The sequence below is a fragment of the Lampetra planeri genome, chromosome 33 (genome assembly GCF_965212315.1).
Source record: "Lampetra planeri chromosome 33, kcLamPlan1.2.h2, whole genome shotgun sequence".
NCBI classification, from domain to species: domain Eukaryota; kingdom Metazoa; phylum Chordata; class Hyperoartia; order Petromyzontiformes; family Petromyzontidae; genus Lampetra; species Lampetra planeri.
In genome coordinates, this window is record NC_136139.1 from 4,570,090 (window position 1) to 4,588,932 (window position 18,843).

The 18,843-nt window shown below is 53.9% G+C and overlaps 1 protein-coding gene across 1 annotated transcript in view; it reads right to left on the minus strand.

The window, feature by feature from the left end:
• Positions 1 to 17,108, minus strand: part of MSH2 (mutS homolog 2) — a 31,958-nt gene extending 14,850 nt beyond the window's left edge. Inside the window, exons 1-8 of the mRNA XM_078610029.1 lie at positions 15,898 to 17,108; positions 12,952 to 13,103; positions 11,952 to 12,287; positions 10,679 to 10,825; positions 9,930 to 10,079; positions 8,983 to 9,116; positions 768 to 967; positions 154 to 263 (exon numbers count right to left, since the gene is read on the minus strand). Coding sequence (XP_078466155.1) covers positions 154 to 263; positions 768 to 967; positions 8,983 to 9,116; positions 9,930 to 10,079; positions 10,679 to 10,825; positions 11,952 to 12,287; positions 12,952 to 13,103; positions 15,898 to 16,108 — 1,440 coding nt within the window. The 5' untranslated portion in view covers positions 16,109 to 17,108. The remainder of the gene's footprint in view (positions 1 to 153; positions 264 to 767; positions 968 to 8,982; positions 9,117 to 9,929; positions 10,080 to 10,678; positions 10,826 to 11,951; positions 12,288 to 12,951; positions 13,104 to 15,897) is intronic.
• Positions 17,109 to 18,843: the final 1,735 nt, after the last annotated feature.

Below are 18,843 nucleotides of genomic sequence, written 5' to 3' on the forward strand. Positions count from 1 at the left end.
CCGCGCGTTGCAACCGGATAAACGGGCGTCCACTTTGCGCGCATCGAACAAAAATTACCGATCTTTGAATCGCACGATCCGATCGGACGCAAGCGTTGCCGTGCGCGGGAATGGATTTTAAATCGCCAAGCCGTCGCAAGCGGGCACAAGCACCTGCTCCATGTCCAGCGTCGTCTCGATCATCTCCTGGAACTTGGAGAAGTCGTTCTCCAGCTCCAGCAGCGGCTGCACAAACAGCTCCTCCAGCAGGGCCTGGCGAGGGCCTGTCGGCGCACGCACGCAAAGACCGAAATCCCCCTGCAGCCTTAACAGACTGTTGGGCCCAAGCGCTGTTAGCGAGTAGCACCGATGAAGGTCAGAACGGCACACGAGAGGGTGGGTTCGCCAGAACCACGCCCGGCCGCTTTTGTCTCCCCAGCGGCGATGTTTACACACCGCACCAGGTACTCATTTTAGGCTGAGTCGACCTAGGGGAGGCCCAGGACCATATCAGATAATTATCATCACTGGTGTTGGCTGTGAGCAGGAATCGAATTCGCGTCGCTGGGTTCGTATCCCAGCGTGCTAACCACTGTGCTATGGCTCCACCACAGACCGTTGGGGCAAGTGCTGTCAGCGAGTAGCACCGATTATGGCCGGCACGGCACACGAGGGGGTGATGTGGCCAGCACCACTTACCCCGCACCTATGAAAAGCACGTTTGGCTACGTACGGCGCAAAAAAAGTTCAACACGCACGCACGCACGGACACACGCACGAGCACGCACCCTGGTGGCGCTGCAGGGCACCGACGAGGGTGGGCAGCAGGCCCGCCGCCTGGTACACGCGGTGGCAGTCCTGCAGCGTGGCAGCGCGCCGCTGGAAGCGCTTCGACAGGCGGCCCAGGTCTGGGAAGCGGCGCAGCAGCTCCTCCTGCAGCGCCTGGCGCAGGTCCGGGTCGTCCACCAGCGACTCCACCACGTCCAGCCTGCACGGCACACACGGCAGAGCCGTTCCAGGGGTGGCAGAGCGGCTCCCGACATCGGAGCGCCGAGCCGGCACCGCAGAGATCCGGGGTTCTATTGCGCGATTAAACCGCCTGTCTCAAGCGCAGCGAGTTGATGATCTCTATGCGGTCACCAGCGACTCGCATAGAGACCCATAGACTCGCACATAGACCCATAGACTCGCACAGAGACCCATAGACTCGCACAGAGATCCATAGACTCGCACAGAGACCCATAGACTCGCACAGAGACCCATAGACTCGCACAGACTGAGTTGTGATTAAACCGGGTTCTCAAGTGTAGCATGTTGATGGTCTCGGCTAGGTCACAACCGCAACAAAAACCCACGGGGTTCTGCACTTAATTTTGCCTAAATTCCAACTTTGAACTGCCGCGCCGGGGGATGGAGTCGAACCGGCGACCCCTGGATTGCAAGTCCGGTAGCGTTGACCATTCCACCGCGGCAGCGCCGCTTGCCATGTTGAAGGCGGAGAGAAGGCGAGTCAGACGTCTCCGAGCAGAGTCAGCGGAGGACCGTTGCGCCAAACGTGTCACACACCTCTAGCGACAGCCTTCGCATAAACTGCTCTTGGCTGCCGTACACCGGGGTCTCGACTGATTTGTTTGATCCACGGAGCACGGTGGGGGGGGGGGGGGCAGAGGTCGCAATCGGGTACCCGATACCCGTACCCTACCCGATACCCGGCTACCCGTACCCGCCCGAATACGGGTACCCGTTTGCGACCCTGGTGCGGCCGGGTACGGGTAAGCCGTGAGTCACTGGTGAGTAACCGTTTGTCACTCATTTCCCAACGTCTTGTGTCTCTTCTCACAATTCAAGTTCCTAGAATCAACCCACCCGCGCCTGCAACATGGCTTCATCCCAGAGGTCGCAATCGGGTACCCGTACCCTACCCGATACCCGGCCGGGTACGGGTAGCCGGGTATGGGTACCCGTTTGCGACCCTGGTGCGGCCGGGTACGGGTAAGGAATCAAAACCCGTTTGCGACCTCTGGGGGGGGGGGTCTGACCACAGGGGTTGCGCAGTCCCCTTAGACCAACCACAGGGGTTTGATGAAACAAAGTAGTTGTACTTACGTGCCCGTGCTTAATTTGTGTTTTGATGATTTACCTTTTAAAAAAATCCGACCACGTCTCGCACCCCCCCCCCTGGGGGCGCGTGCATCTCAGGTTGAGAACCACCGACTTAGAACGTCGACCGCCAACCGACGTGCGCAAGGCTCTGCCAAATATGCCAGGTGGCGCCATCAGGCCACACAGCTCGCCGACTGGGTAGCAAACGTTCCAGCCGTCCGTCCTTTCATTCAGGCCGATTGCGACACCCGACGATGCACGCAAATCGAATCGCACGTGCGTAGAAGCGACGACGTGTGCTTTGACGCGAGGCGCGTATCCCCGATGACACGCCGGCGTTTCCCTCGGTCCTGACAGCATGTGGGACAGAATGCAAGGGGCGGCACAGACGGAACGCGAGAGACAAGACGACACGCAGCGAGCCGGCCGCAGACGAGACGAGCAAAACCCTACGCGCGCTTTTGAAGCGCCGATTCGTGACCCCCCAAGTTGCATGCCTGCTGACATTAGCAGCAAGAGGCTGCTAATGTCAGAAAAGGCAAAGGTCCCCCCCCGCCCCGTTAAGCCTTAACAAACTGTTGGGGCGACTGTTGTTGGTGAACACCTATGAAGGCCGCCGCGGCATACCACGGTGTGCTGCGCTGAAGCCCAACTATTTTATTTAAGCAGGCAAATGCCGACTGCACTATGAGCTCGTTTTCAGAGGTGACCCGGCCACACATGATGGCTCATCGAGCATCCGAATCATCAAATCGTACGTTGATTCTAAATGCGGAAGGCAAAACTGGAGAAACCCGGAGAGAAATCCACGCGGCCACCTCGGTGGGAGAGCGAGAGAGAAGACGCATGGACACCACGCATCGTCACGCATCGTCAGGGTCCCGGTCCTAACTTACGACCTCCCTGCGTACCAGGCGACGGAGACAACATCTCGGCCACCACGGCGTCCCATAGGGGTGGTGGGGGTGTGGCCGGCACCACGTCCGGCCGCCTTTATCTGCGACGATATTTACACGAAGCACCACGGACCCATTTGAGACCGAGTTGACCGAGGGGAGGCCTCGGACCGATTCAGATAACCGTCACTGGCGGTGGCCGTGATCGGGAATTGAACTCGGGTCGCCAGGTTCATGGTGCGGCGCGCTAACCACTACGCGACAGCAGCACACAGACAGATGCACTGAGCAACACAAACATCGGGTGCTTGTGTAACTATCATACACAAGGACATTCTTGCCAGTCCAACCACAACAAGATGACGTCAACGACGATGACAACAACACCGACGACCCCCAGGGGCATCCGGGGCAGCACTAACATATTGACCCCGCTCCCAGAAGGCCATGTGGTTGATTGGGATGTGTATAAAAAGCAGTGATTTTGAATGCGGAGGCCTCGACGATATGAACGTCTCTTTTGTTACAAAAGACCGGGCGGCTGCAGGGCGCACGATGTTTAAAAAAACAAGATGAAGCGGAGACCGGGTGGGTCAGAGGTCAGAAAGCTATACCGAAACTTGCCGAGAACTTGGGTTCGAATACAGGCTTGCCGCACAGATTTATTGTCGTCCCCCACTCAGTGGACAAGAAAGGGCAACGCTTGCTCCGTGAGAGATTTCCAAACGAGATGACGCCAAAAAGGCGCGATAAAAAAAAACTTGGTAAGAACAGGGGGGAAAAAAGGCATCGTGAAGAAGCAGTAGAGGAGACGGCTTTCAGTTCCTCACTCTGTTAGTCGGGGTGGGGGCGCGAGGGAGAAGTGGCGAGCTTGGGCGAGTAGTCACGACATCCATAGAAGAGGGGGACCACAAGGATCCTTCCCCGACTGTGTCCAAGAAACCTTTCCTTTTGTCCGTGTCTGTCCGTCCAACCGTTTTTTTTTGTTTTACAAATAACGGCATTCATGCAAATCCGCTTCTCAAAACCACTGCCGAATCTGAAGCATGCACGCAGGCTTCGCAAAGAGGCTCGGGAAGAAAGCCGTCAGAACCGGTTGCAGCGATTGCCCGAGCTCTGTGATCCTATATTGTTGGGATGTTTGTGTGTCCGTCTGCCCGTGTGTGTTTGTACATCTGAAGACACTGCTCACGTTTCCAGGACAACCTACAAAACCCAAAAAAACAATCACTCACCGCACAGCTTTACCAACACCAGTACAAAATTCACCGCACACGGCTCACAATCACCAATACAAACAAAACTGAGACATGCGCTCGAAGGCACTCGCCCGCGTTCGAACGCGGGGCATCCCGTCGCGTCCGTGCGTTCTGCATTTGTAAACTCAACTCTCCTTACAAAATGGAGGCCGCCTCCATGCACGGGGAACCAGCAGCTTTTTTGCCCCGTGGCGTTTAAATGCAAATCCAACGCTCGCGACCACGCACCAAGCCACGGCCGTGCCACGCGGGAGTCGAAATCGCAGCGGTTCCGGTGGACAGGTGGGTGGTGGGTAAGCGGGTAGCTGTTGTGGTTGGTGTGGCGCGGGGGGGGGGAGGCGAACTCGAGACTCGCTTCGCTGGGTTCTCGCTAAGCCCCACTGGCGTCTCCGTCGCGACCGCCGCGTTGTTTCTTTACTGTCGCTGACCGCGGTAGTGCCCCGGATTATCATCGTCCGTGAAGGGACACTCTTAAACTAAACTTAAACATTTTTTTATTTAACCAGGTAAGGCCAACCGAGCTATATAGCTCAACGAAGGGGGCTCATCATGTCGACATTTATAGCAGCCAAATACTCTAAACGCACGGAGGACCTGAAGAAAGATCTACGCGGCCAAGGGGAGAGAGACAATTTTCGCTACTGCTTACTACAGTCACGCCCCCCACTATAATCGTCCGTGATTAGATGGAATCCGACACACGTGGATTAGTTCTACTATTTCCTAGTTCTTTTTTTATCAGGTAAGGCACGCTGAGCTACACAGCTCTTTTTCAGAAGCGACCTGGCCACAAATGGTAGCTCAACGGAAGTGGCTCGTCACGTGGACATTTTTAGCAGCCAAATACTCTAAACGCGTGTTTCTAAACGTGGAGGGAAAAACCGGGAGACTCATTCGCTGCCTGCCAAAATGCACCTGTTTGACAAAATACAACAAAACGTGTAAATTTGTATCCTGTCTGCAAGCAGTTGCAAACGGTGTTTTTTCAACGACGGATTATAAGTTCGTTTCTAACCCTGTCGATCTTTACAATTCAAGCAAAGCTGATGAGACGTTGCATTTCGAAACCGGTTCAGGGTTTTGCAAGTCTTGAAGCAACGCTGCTGAATTTGCGCACTCCCAGAAGGCCGTGAGCGCAGCTGATGGGTTGTGTAAGAAATGTACTTTAGTTTTTTTTTCACGTGGAGAGACGAATTATACGTGAAGGAGGTACACGCCGCCTGCTTATTTACTGCGTTACAATTTTAAAAATGGAAAAAAAGTGAAAAAGACAAAAAAAGTTAACTGGAAACGCGGTTACGAGATGTCGTGATAGTTTCGTGTGAACGCACCGGGGATGAGAACCGAACCCATCCTTGTCCCCGTGAGTGGCGTGCAGCCCCCGGGCTGTTTTGGGGGGGCAGGTGGTGTCGGTGGGGGGCAGCACGGTTGTTTTCGAGTTCTTTTACTTGGTTAACCGATCAGACCGGTCCGCCTGGTTTTTATACGGCTCACCGCGCACGCCACCCACACAACACAACAACTGTCACAACTACACCCACGCGGCACCCACCACCACCCAACAACCTTCACAACCACGCAGCACCCACCACCACCACAACCACACCCACTCGGAACCCACCACCACCACAGCACAACAACCACCACAACCACGTGGAACCAACCACCACAAACACACCCACGCGGAACCCACCACCACCACAGCACAACCACCACCACAACCACGTGGAACCAACCACCACAACCACACCCACGTGGAACCCACCACCACCACCACAGCACAACAACCACCACAACCACACCCACGCGGAACCCACTACCACCACCACAGCACAACAACCACCACAACCACACCCACGCGGAACCCATCACTACCACAAGCACAACAACCACCACAACTGCACCCATGCTGAATAATTGACGCGGCGGTGTTTTTAAGCGTTCGCAGCGAGCGCCCCTGGGTTGCCACCGCGGGGCGTTGATCGTCACGGCTGGCGACGGTCGAGTGACGTTTGGCGGGGGGGGGGGGCCCTCAGAGACGGAGATCACAGAGCAGGGCGGCAACAAAATACGGCGGGGACACTCGTGAACTAAAACTAAACTTAAAACTATCTTCTATTTTACCGGGTAAAGGCCCCACTGAGCTATGTAGCTCTTTTTCAGAAGCGATCTGGCTACCACAAATGAAAGCTCAGCGAAGTGGCTTACCGCGTGGAAATTTATCGCAGACAAATACTCTTAAAACGCATGACGGTGTTTCTAAATGTGGAGGGAGAAAGCCGGAGGACCCGGAGGACCCGGACAAAAATCCACGCGACCACGGGCAGAGAGACACGGAAACACCAAATATACAGCAGCAGGCGTCAGGGCCGGGATCAAACCCACGACCTCCTGTGTACCAGGCGTGGTAGTCAACATCTCTCCACTCCGCACGCACGGCCAGGGCGCGACGGTCACGCACGCCTGTGGCCCGGCGCTTTAGAGGCGAGGGTTGGCGGATCGAGTGAAGATTTCAAAACTTCCAGCCGAGACTGACAGGTGGTATGGGGGAACGCAGTACAGCAAGCGGGTTTCATGAACCCCACTAATGCAGAAGTTTCAGTGTTATCATTTCCCCTGGAATGCGTGGGTGGGGGGGATTTTCTCCGAGTCCTCTGGTTTCCTTCCACATGAAGCGAAACGATCGATATTTTTCAACGGAATCACCCAAACATTCCGGCGTAGCAGAGAACTAAAACTGATGGGGTGTCGCATTGAAGACAATTCCTATAAAGTCTTAATTACATGGCCATTATAACGTCGTAGGTAATAATACTTCGTGCCAAAATCCCTTGGCACAGACATCATTACCAACATCATCATCATGATCCTGACGATCATCATAGTAATAAAATAAACACGTGCCGTGCATTACAACGCTGTGCAGCAGCAACACCAGCAGCAACTATCGGACTGACGGATGCGGGACACTGTATCAAACACTGTCAGCCTCTGGGCTGGGCAGGGCAACAACAGAGAAGGGAGGGAGGGAGGAGAGAGGCGGAGGCGAGGGGGGAGGAAGGTGAGGGAGGGAGGCGAGAGAGAGGTGAGAGGCAAGAGGGAGGGGAGGGAGACGGGGGAGGGACACTGAGACCCCTAGGCAAGGATGAGTGGGGGGGGGGGTAGATTTGACGACAGTGTTCCTGTAGTCTGGTGTCAAACCGTGGATGTTATTCTATAAAAAAAATATGTGCCACTTTTCCTGAAATTAGAATTACCTCCAACGTCACACCCCGTAAGCAATGCTGCTTTTCTGCTTACGACCAAATCGCCTGGGAATGCGCCCGGCCTCATCAGACCTCAGAAGCCCAGCCCAGTGCGATCCTGGATAGCGCTTGGATCGTCAGTGTCCGCACCACAACAAGGCCGTTGCGAGGGGCTGTCGTGTGCAAGTGCGGGGGAAAAAATATAGAAAACCCACTGGTGCACTGTGATGGAGCGCTGCCGCATCTGCGCTCCCCCCCCCCCCCCGCGTTCACCGACCCAGCACTCGCCAGCGCGGTGAAGTACGGTCAAATAACACCCACGATCCCGCATGGCGTGGGGACGCCCTCATCGAGCAGCGGATGACTAAGAGCTGGGCATGTACCCGTATGGTGATTTGGATACCTTGGCGGTGGGGTTGTGGGGTTGTCTTATATCTGCAGAATTTCACCTCCCCGGCCCAAATAGCCGCTCGAGATCAGGAATCGGAACCGAGGTTAAACGCGGAATGAGGACGGTCGTGAGAGGTGTGGGAAGGATGGAGGAAGAGGGGGGGGATTGTCAGGGGGGAGGAGGAGGAGGATTGGCGGGGGGGGGGGGGGATAGGGGGGTGTGGTGAGGACAGGGAGGATTGGAGGGGCGTCATTGTGATACTTGTGGGAGGGGGGGGGCACTTGGGGTGAAGTCACGTGACTCTCCCGCCATTGAGCGCGGCGTCAAGTGCTGGACAAGTTGTATCACGCGTGTACGCACGCCTGTGCCGGCAAACCAGCAAAAAACGTGCGCGCAAGCGTACGTGGATGCAAATACGTGTGCGCGTGCATGCAAAACCACACAAATACAAAGATCCCCTGTATAGCCCTTAAAATGCTGTTCGGGCAAGTGCTGTTTGCCAGCGCCTATGAAGGCCGACGCAGCACGCGAGGGGGTGGGTGGCCAGTGCCTTTGTCTTCCCAGTGCCGATCATTTTACACACCATTTCAGGCTGAGTCGACCTAGACGAGGCCCAGAACCGGTTCAGATAATCGTCACTGGTGTTGGCCGTGAGAGGGACTCAAACTCGGGCCGCTGGGTACACAGCGCAGCGAACTAACCGCTACATTCCTCCCCTGTGTATTAATTATTATTATTATTATGATTTAGCGTTTGTTTACCCAGGGAAGCATCACCAAGACTGTTTTGTAGGAGGGTCCTGGCAAGTTCTCGCAGTACGTGGCGACGATTGCCACCGAGTTACGCCAATCGAGTTACTTTTCAAATCTGGAACCCTGACGCCGGCGCACAACGGCCGACTCTCGTGAACGACGTCATGGGATCTTTACCGTCCACCGTGAAGCGGACAGAACGTATCGTTTTGGTTAATACGCGACCGCACGAATAAACTGGGGCAGCCGCTGAATTCCGAACCGTGGACCTCTTCTGCAACGAACGGGGGAACACGCCACCGGTCGGGCCACCGCGTCACCGCCCCACCCACCCTCCCCACCCCCCACGTGCCACACCTCTCCTCGATGCGGTTCTGGTCCAGCAGCGGCTGCTTGATCCACTGCGCCAGCAGTCGCTGTCCCTGCGCCGTGCGGCACCGGTTGAGGAGCCCGAACAGCGACTGCGTGCGGCCCCCCTCGTCCGACGAGCCCTGCCGAGGGGTCGCACGAGGTCACGGTGGACGGAGGAGCGGGGGCGGCAGGGGGCGACTCGTGACCTCGCTCACATCTGTATTCGCTCGCGCACTCACCCACCCGCTCACTTCCATCCAACTCGTTCTCTCACTCGGCTCTCCCCTATCACCAAAAGGTCCACCCTCCTCCGTGTAACCACGATGATCGCCCCAAGAGCTTGCTCTCATCAAGTCGCGCTCGCTCACTCAGCCAGCCAGCCAGTCGCTTGCTCACCCTCATCTGCATTCACTCGCCCGCTCACTCTCAACTATTGGCCCCACGGTGGTGAGATGTTAACTGCCTCGCCTAGTATACCGGAGGTCGTGGGCTCGAACCCAACCCTGACACCTGTATATTTGGAGTTTGTATGTTCTCTCCCCATGGTCATGTGGATTTTTCTCCGGGTCCTCACACATTTAGAATATTTGGCTGCTCTAAATTTCCAGGTGATTAGCCACTTCGTTGAGCCATCATGTGTGGGCCAGGTCGCGTCTGAAAAAAGACCTACATAGCTAAGTGGGCCTTACCTGGTAAAATAATAGTTTCGTTTTAGTTTCGGTCATTCACTTTCTCACTCGCCCCTCCCCTCCGTCGCTCGCTCACACTCCCTCTCGCCGAGTAACTCTCTCTTGCTTCCCTATTTATCATCTCACTCACTCTCTCCTCTCTCATTCGCCACCCCCCCCCCCACCGCCACTCTCTCTCCCGCTCTCATGCTCTGCCTCTACCGCACCCGCTCTCTCCGCACTCAACTTCCTGTCTCCATCTCGCTTGCGCTCTCGCCCTCTGACCTGGAAGAGGTTGAGGGCACGCACGGCGGCGCTATCCAGGCGCACGTACTGGCCCAGGTCGAAGGTGCTCAGCTCAAACTGGCCGAAGCCCGACTCGTCGGACGTCAGCTCCAGGTACTTGACGAGGGCGGCGAGCGACGACATTGCTACCTGGGTCACGGCGAGGAGTTGGATGTGGGGGGTGGGCAGGGGAGGGGGGGCGGAGGATGAGGGTGGTGCGGACGAGGATGGAGAGGATGCAAAGGATGATGATGATACAGAATGATATGGATGAGGAGGGCGATGAGGAGAATGAGGATAAGGATATGAATGACAAGGGGTTGGGGACGATCAGTCGTCGAGTGGCTCAATGGCCGTGTTCGATACACGAGCCGGCACCACGGAGCCCGTGGGTTTGAACCCGCCTGTCGTTTTTTTAATCAATCTTTTGGGAAACCCTTTTGATCAATGTGGCCATATTTATCTATGGCAAGTCCTAAAACGGACTTGAACAAAGTAGCTGCGGGTCTCGCTCGACGACAAGACACACGGAGCGAACGCGGTCGCGCTTTCTACCTGCGTCGGGAAGCGTTTTAACAACTCCAGGTCGCTCGCCACGCGGAGAGAACCGACCGACAAACTCTCAGCGCCCACGACGCCGCCAGCTACTCGTGTACTTGCGATTTTCCCGCACCTCCGATTAGCATGGTTGACTAGGTACGGTGCGAAAGAAGTTCAACGTTTAGACACACACCCATGCACACACGTACTTGCTTCTCCATCTCGGACAGCGCGGCGCTGTTGGCCTGCTCGCCCTTGCGCGTCTTGAGCAGGCGATTGAGGTCCTGGACGATGTCCTTGGAGGAAAACTCCACCTTCTTCCTGTCGGTGATGAGCAGCCCGCTCCGCTGCACCACCTGTCAGCGATCGGACGAAGCTCGCGTTAGCCGCGGCCTACTTATCGAGTCGCTTCGGCACCCGCGATAAAGCGTACGGCGATTCGATTTTATCGCAATCGTCAACATCATTGTCAACACCGTCGTCGTCCTCAGCCATGATCAGTCCACTGCTGGATGAAGGCTTCCCCAAGGTGCCGCCACCTCTCACACGGCACATTCTTGACCACCGGCCATCGCCCCTACGAGCAACGCATCTGCCCAAGCCCACCGACTACTCCTGTTTCTAGCAGTCAAACAAAAGCTTGTGTTTTGTTCCATTTGTCGCATTTATTTTCATTTTCATTTTCCAATGTCCATGTTTCCGATCGATGTCAAATTTACTGGTTGCAAACGTTCTTCTTCAGGCCAATTGAAGTGGAGCATGCTTGTAATTACACTGAGAGACAAATAGAGGAGCACATGGATGAGAGGAGGATAGTAAATGATTATCCCCACCTGACACCATGACACCCCCGTCCCAACCACACTCCACCAGGTACCACCCCCATCTACCCACCTCCCTCCACTCCCGCACACACACCACTCCACCACCACACTCCGCCACGTACCACCCCAATCGCACACCCTCCAATACACTCCACCACGTGCCACCCCCATCCACCCAACACGCACCACTCCACCACGACGTGCCTCCCCCGCCTACCCCCGCCCCCCGCCCCCCTCACCCACACACCACTCCACCAGCACACTCTGCCACGTACCACCCCAACCGCACACCCTCCAATACACTCCACCACGTGCCACCCCCATCCACCCAACACGCACCACTCCACCACCACGTGCCTTCCCCGCCTCCCCCCGCCCCCCTCACCCACACACACCACTCCACCACCACACTCCACCACGTGCCACCCCCATCCACCCAACACGCACCACTCCACCACCACGTGCCTTCCCCGCCTCCCCCTTCCCCCCACCCCCCTCACCCACACACACCACTCCACCACCACACTCCGTCACGTACCACCCCAACCGCACACCCTCCAATACACTCCACCACGTGCCACCCCCATCCACCCAACACGCACCACTCCACCACCACGTGCCTCTCCCGCCTCCCCCCGCCCCCCTCACCCACACACACCTGCCGCAGCTTCCCGGCGTCGGCCTGCGCCTCCCCGGCGGGCAGCACGCACTCCTTGGGCCCCAGCTGCACGAGCAGCGCCTCCAGGTTGGAGAACTGGTCATTATCGGGGAACTCGCACACGCACAGCCGGCGCAGCGTGGTGTCGGCGAAGCCGACGCCCACCACGCGCTGGGCGTCGGCGCCGCCACTGCCGCCGGCCGCGGCGGCGGCCGTCCCGCCGGCGCCGACGCCGCAAGCCAAGCCCAGCTTGACGGCCACGACGCCGGCGGAGGACGACATGTCCACGTTACCGAAGAGGATGTCCTCGAACTGCGCCAAGTTTCCCGGGGACGCCTGCGATGGGGCAACGAGGAGGTGGAGGAAGAAGAGGGGCACGGTCACTGTTGTTATTGGGGGCGCCGACGTGGCCCAGCAGCGGGGCGTTATCAGAATCAGAATATTTATATATACTGGAGAAATGCGATGAGCCAAAAAGCTCTTTTTACAGATGTCCAGTACAACAGCTGGAGCGGCTGCGCAGTGTTTAACACTACCCAATGAGTAGGATTTCCAGCCACGGATAACATCTGTGGCGAGTGATATCCGAGACCTCTCCTAGGTCCCGACTACCTCCCAATTTAACAACCTGCAATGACCAGCGTGGCGAAGTATGGTCAAAACAACCTCCACGATCGACACGCAGTGGGGGAGGCCTTCATCTGGCAGTGGATTGACACACGAGGGACGTACGGTACCTGGACACGCTTGTCAGACGAGGGGGTTAAACTTGACCAGGGGTAGGCAACCTGCGGCTCCAGAGGCACTTAAATGACTGCTGCTTTGTGGTGTTATTTATTACAGACCACCGTCTCGTAGTCACGTGGCATTGGCGGCTTTTGAAATAGATGATTTTACCGAATTTGAAAAAAAATGCCTCCTCGTGTTATTTTGGTTGCCGACCCCTGAACTTGATGAACGGCATCGATGCCCGCCCGCCGGCCAGCCTGCCCGCCCTCACCTTGTAGGCGAGCTGCCAGTCGTTGTCGCGCGAGGCCTTGCCGGCGCGGTTGCGGTACACCTCGACGCGGTACTGCCGCACCAGCAGCAGGTCCCGCACCACCGACTCGAAGTTCATCTTGCTGAGCACCACCGACTCGAGCTTGCGCGAGCCTGCCGAGCGGCAACGCCGACAACGCTTTATCAAACGCTTCGCCGTCTTTCAAACAAAATTTGCAATAATCTAAAAGCTCAGGCTTATTTCGTTTCATTTAGGTGAGGACTCAAAGAGACCGGCCGAGTGTGGTTTGCAAGCGTGACGCTTGGGGGTTGAGCACACAACCCAAAGGCCCAAAATGCCAAGCAGCCAGTAACAAGCAGCACTCTTGAAGGTGTAATTCATGAGTTGATAGCTTTCTTGAATTGGTCAAGGTTGGGTAAAGAGAGACTATGAATGGAAATTCCAAGCAGTGTCCGGTGTGAAGCAGAAGGCGCATGAATGAGATGAAATAGGCATACTCTTAGGTTTTTTCGGTAAAGTCACGTAGGTATAAATAAATAATACAAATTAATAATAAAAATACATAATCGAAATAATAATAGAAACAAAATAATTATTTCTATTATGTATTTTAATATATTTTTTACTTATTTTCACCTACGTGACTTTACCGAAAAAACCTAAGAGTATGAATCCTTGCAGTCACGAAAACGTCAAATCCAGAATGAAATAGGCAACCTGGTAGATAGTCCTCAACATGTGGTTGAAACCCCAGGCCGCCCTGGCAATTCCTGCAGGTAAATTCTAAAATAAAACTAAATTACTCTTTGTTTTTTTCGGTAAAGTCACGTAGGTAAAACAATTAATAAAATAAAATAAATGAAAACTAAATTAAATCACGACGTTTCGGAGGCAACACAAGCCTCCCTCATCAGGTGTAAAAACATTTTTTTTTTTATATTTACCAGGTAAAGGACCCCTGAGCTATATAGTTCTTTTTCATAAGCGACCTGGCCACGAATGATAGCTCAATTAACTGGCTTATCACGCGGAAATGTATAGCAGCCGAAAACTCTAAACGCGTGTTGTCGATTCTAAATGAGGAGGGAAAAACCGGAGGACTGCAGAGAAATCCACGAGGAGAGAGACACGCAAACTCCTAAATGTATTATACATGCATCATCAGGGTCGGGATCAAACCCAAGCCCTCCTCCATACCAGGCGAGGTAGTTAACATCTCGCCAGTCTGGCTGTGTCGGGTGGTGGAGGGTTACGACGCATTTATACTTACGCAATCGAACCCAAAAACCTTTATTAATGGACCCAGAGTGTGTATCACAGTGGACGTTAAAATATCCGCGCGAGGTTATTCGAAACCCAACAAAGCAGGCCGTGTGTGTGTGAGTAGCGACGTTCTGGCTCAAATGTACCACCGTTTTGGGAAATCACCCGTGAGCAGAGGTCGCAACCGGGTACCCGATACCCGTACCCTACCCGATACCCGGCTACCCGTACCCGGCCGGGTACGGGTACCCGTTTGCGACCCTGGTGCGGCCGGGTACGGGTAGACCGTGAGTCACTGGTGAGTCACCGTTTGTCACTCATTTCCCAACGTCTTGTCTCTTCTCACAATTCAAGTTCCTAGAATCAACCCACCCGCGCCTGCAACATGGCTTCATCCCAGAGGTCGCAATCAGGTACCCGATACCCGTACCCTACCCGTACCCGGTCGGGTAGGGTACGGGTACCCGTTTGCGACCCTGGTGCGGCCTGGTACGGGTAAGGAATCAAAACCCGTTTGCGACCTCTGCCCGTGAGTAACTTCATTGGGGAAAACCAAAAACCACGTGGGGCAACTCGTGCCCAGTTCACGTTGTGCCGCACAGTGACAGCTGACATTGGGGAGATCCCCGTGGTGAAAACAAATAAAAGTATACACCGATAGACGTTTTGTGACGTTAAGGGGCACGATATATCATCATCACGACCTAACTTAATAAAGGAGGAGCTGAATGAAAACCGACGAACGAATAACGAAATGTATTCATGAGTTTGTGAATGACTGAATGAATGGACCGACCACAGGAAGGTGCGAACCAATGGATGATGTGAAACGACTGGGTAAGTGGGAGTCGGTGAATGATTTAATTACTTCATGAATAATTGCGTGGACGAATGGCTGCACGGTCGGCCGGAAAAATGCACGAACGGAATGAATGCACGAACGACTGAATGAACGACTGAATGACTGAACGAACGACTGAATGAATGCACGAACGACAATTAATTAATGCACGAACTTAATGAATGCACGAACGACTTAACGAATGCAAACTACTGAATGAATGCACGAACGACTGAATGAATGCACGAACGACTGAATGCACGAACTTAATGAATGAATGCACGAACGACTGAACGAATGCCAACGACTGAATGAATGCACGAACTGAATGAATGCACGAACAACTGAATGAATGCACGAACGACTGAATGAATGCGTGAATGGCCGAATGAAAACATTCACGACGGGATAACCAAATGAACGACTCGCGTGGACGAGTGGGGGTGGGGCAGCAAAATTACTGCGCGAATGAGTGAATGAATGAGTGAATGAATGAGTGAATGCACGACTCGAGGTGTGTGTAGTGGTTAGCGCTACGCTGCGAACCCGGCGACCCGGGTTCGATTCCCGCTCACGGCCAACCCCGATGATGATTATCTAAACCAATCATGGGCCTCCCCTAGGTCGACTCAACCTCAAATAAGTACCTGGTGCGGTGTCTAAACATCGCCACCGGGGAGACAAAGGCGGCCGGGCGTGTTTGCTAGCCACCCACCCCCCTCGTGTACCGTACCGGCCTTCATAGGTGCTGCTCGCTACCAGCACTTGCGCCCCACCATTCAAAGGCTACACGGGGGATCTTTGTCTTTTGTTTGTTGTTGTTGTTGTGTGTCGCGACGCACCGGTGCCCAGCATCTTGACGACCGCCGTGGTCTTGAAGACGTCGCGCGAGACGAGGATGGCGTCGCGACCGTGGACGGTGTAGAAGTCGACGCGGTCGAAGAGGCGGACCGTGGCCTCGGCCTTCTCGCTCATGGAGGCGAAGAAGCTCACGAAGCCGTTCTCTTGCGCGGGCTCCAGGCTCAGCTGCTCCTTCGCTTGCACCGCAGACATCTCTTGTTGTTTTTGTTGATGATGTTGTTGTCTGTTTGTTATGTACGGTGCTGTATAGCTGGGCTTCTTTCGCGCCGTACGTGGGCAACCGTGCTAATCGGAGGTGCGGGTCGATATTGTTGGTTGTTGTTGATATTGTTGGTTGTTGTTGATATTGTTGGTGGTTGTTGTTGATACTGTTGGTTGTTGATATTATTGGTTGTTGATATTGTTGGTTGTTGTTGGTGCTAATATTGTTTCCGCTGCTACTGTTGCTTATGCTGCCGATGTTGTTTTCTTCTGGATGTGGGCTGTTGTCACTTGTCCAACGATGCCGTTACTCGCAACGCTGCTGTTGTCAAGTCTTTACTGCTGATGATGATGTTGTTGCTGCTTGCTTTGTGCTCCTGCGTGCAGCTATCGCTGCTGCTGCTGTTTCTAATGAATGCTTCCGGTGCTAAGGATTATAACTGTGCTTTTCTATTGTTGTTGTTGTTGCCGATGGTATTGCTTCTTATAAAAGTGCTGCTGATGATGCTGATGATGAAGAAGATGCTGCTGCCGCTGCTGCGTTTTCCCGCCACGGGAAAGAGCCACGCTTTGCAACACGTGTTGTGTTATGCTAATGAGGTAGTGCGGATGTGACGTAGCGGTCGTCTTATGGTAATACGTAATGCATTTATTATGTTAATGAGCGATTTCTCGAATGTAATTGGCTGAATACTATGCTAATTTTGATCTCGGGACGACATGACTATATTATATCTCTGTTGAGATAATTTCGCACCGTGCTAATCGCAGTTCATTTAGTAAAAAAAAAAATTATGTGTTTAATGTATTTATAATATACAGCGCTTTGAGATCCTTGAGGAAAAGCCGCTATACTGATGTAATTATTATAACAAACTTAACACGCAACAAAAACAAAATTAGTTTTCTATTTAGATTTAAAAGATCATCGCTCCATTGCCGCCTCACTAATTGTAATCGGAGCTCAAGACGCGTTCTGTGTTGTTAAAAAGCGCGGGAAAGAGGCGACGCCATTTGGTGACGTCATTGGGTCAGAGATCACATGTCCCCGACGATACGAACGCGGCGGGACTCCTCTACTTACGAACACTCTACTTAGGAACTCTCCGAGATACGAACAACCCCAGGTCCCGCACGTCCAGTTCGCCTGTTCGGAGCGAGAGTCGTGAGTTCAACCGCCTGCGCAGTAGACGGCGGCATCTACATCTACAGAACGTGAAGAACCAGTGGCATCTACAGAACGTGAAGAACCAGTGGCATCTACAGAACGTGAAGAACCAGTGGCATCTACAGAACGTGAAGAACCAGTGGCATCTACATCTGCCGAACGTGAAGAACCAGTGACATCTACAGAACGTGAAGAACCAGTGGCATCTACATCTGCGGAACGTGGAGAACCAGTGGCATCTACATCTGCTGAACGTGAAGAACCAGTGGCATCCACATCTACAGAACGTGAGGAACCAGCGGCATCTACATCTACAGAACGTGAAGAACCAGTGGCATCTACATCTACAGAACGTGAATAACCAGTGGCATCTACATCTACAGTACGTGAAGAACCAGTGGCATCTACAGAAGGTGAAGAACCAGTGGCATCTACATCTGTGGAACGTGAAGAAGCAGTGGCATCTACATCTGCAACACATGAAGAACTAGTGGCATCTACAGAACGTGAAGAATCATTGGCATTTACCTCTGCAGAACATGAAGAACCAGTGGCATCTACAGAACGTGAAGAACCAGTGGCATCTACATCTACAGAACGTGAAGAACCAGTGGCATCTACATCTACAGAACATGAAGAACCAGCGGTATCTACATCTGCAGAATGTGAAGAACCAGTGGCATCTACATCTGCAGAACGTGAAGAACCAGTGACATCTGCGGAATGTGAAGAACCGGTAGCATCTACAGAACGTGAAGAATCATTGGCATTTACCTCTGTAGAACATTAAGAACCAGCGGCATCTACATCTGTGGAACGGGAAGAACCAGTGGCATCTACATCTGCGGAATGTGAAGAACCAGTGGCATCTACATCTACAGTACGTGAAGAACCAGTGGCATCTACATCTGCGGAACGTGAAGAACCAGTGGCATCTACATCTACAGGACGTGAAGAACCAGTGGCATCTACAGAACGTGAAGAATCAGTGGCATCTATATCTGCGGAACGTGAAGAACCAGTGGCATCTACATCTACAATACGTGAAGAACTAGTGGCATCTGCAGAACGTGAAGAATCATTGGCATTTACCTCTGCCGAACACGAAGAATCAGTGGCATCTACGTCTGCGGAACGTGAAGAAGCAGTGGCATCTACAGAACTTGAAGAAGCAGTGGCATCTACATTTACGGGAGATTATACAACTTTTAAAGCCATTCCCCGTGTTCAGTCTGCATGGCCGTACAACATGTTTGTAATCAACAGGAGTTAATTTGGATTTACTCCCCACCCAGCCCCACCCTCCCCACCCAGCCCCTCCCCACCCTCCCCACCCAGCCCCTCCCCACCCTCCCCTCCCAGCCCCTCCCAACCCCTCCCCATCCTGCCCTCTCCACCCAGCCCCACCCCTCCCATTTTTGGATGCACGACGGACGGACGGACACAATAATCCCCTGTGGGCTGGTGGAACCAGGAGGTTCCTACCAGTATTATGCATGTGCATTATGCGAGCCCTTTGAACTTTGATTAAATTGTGTTTATTAAAATAGCCCTACCA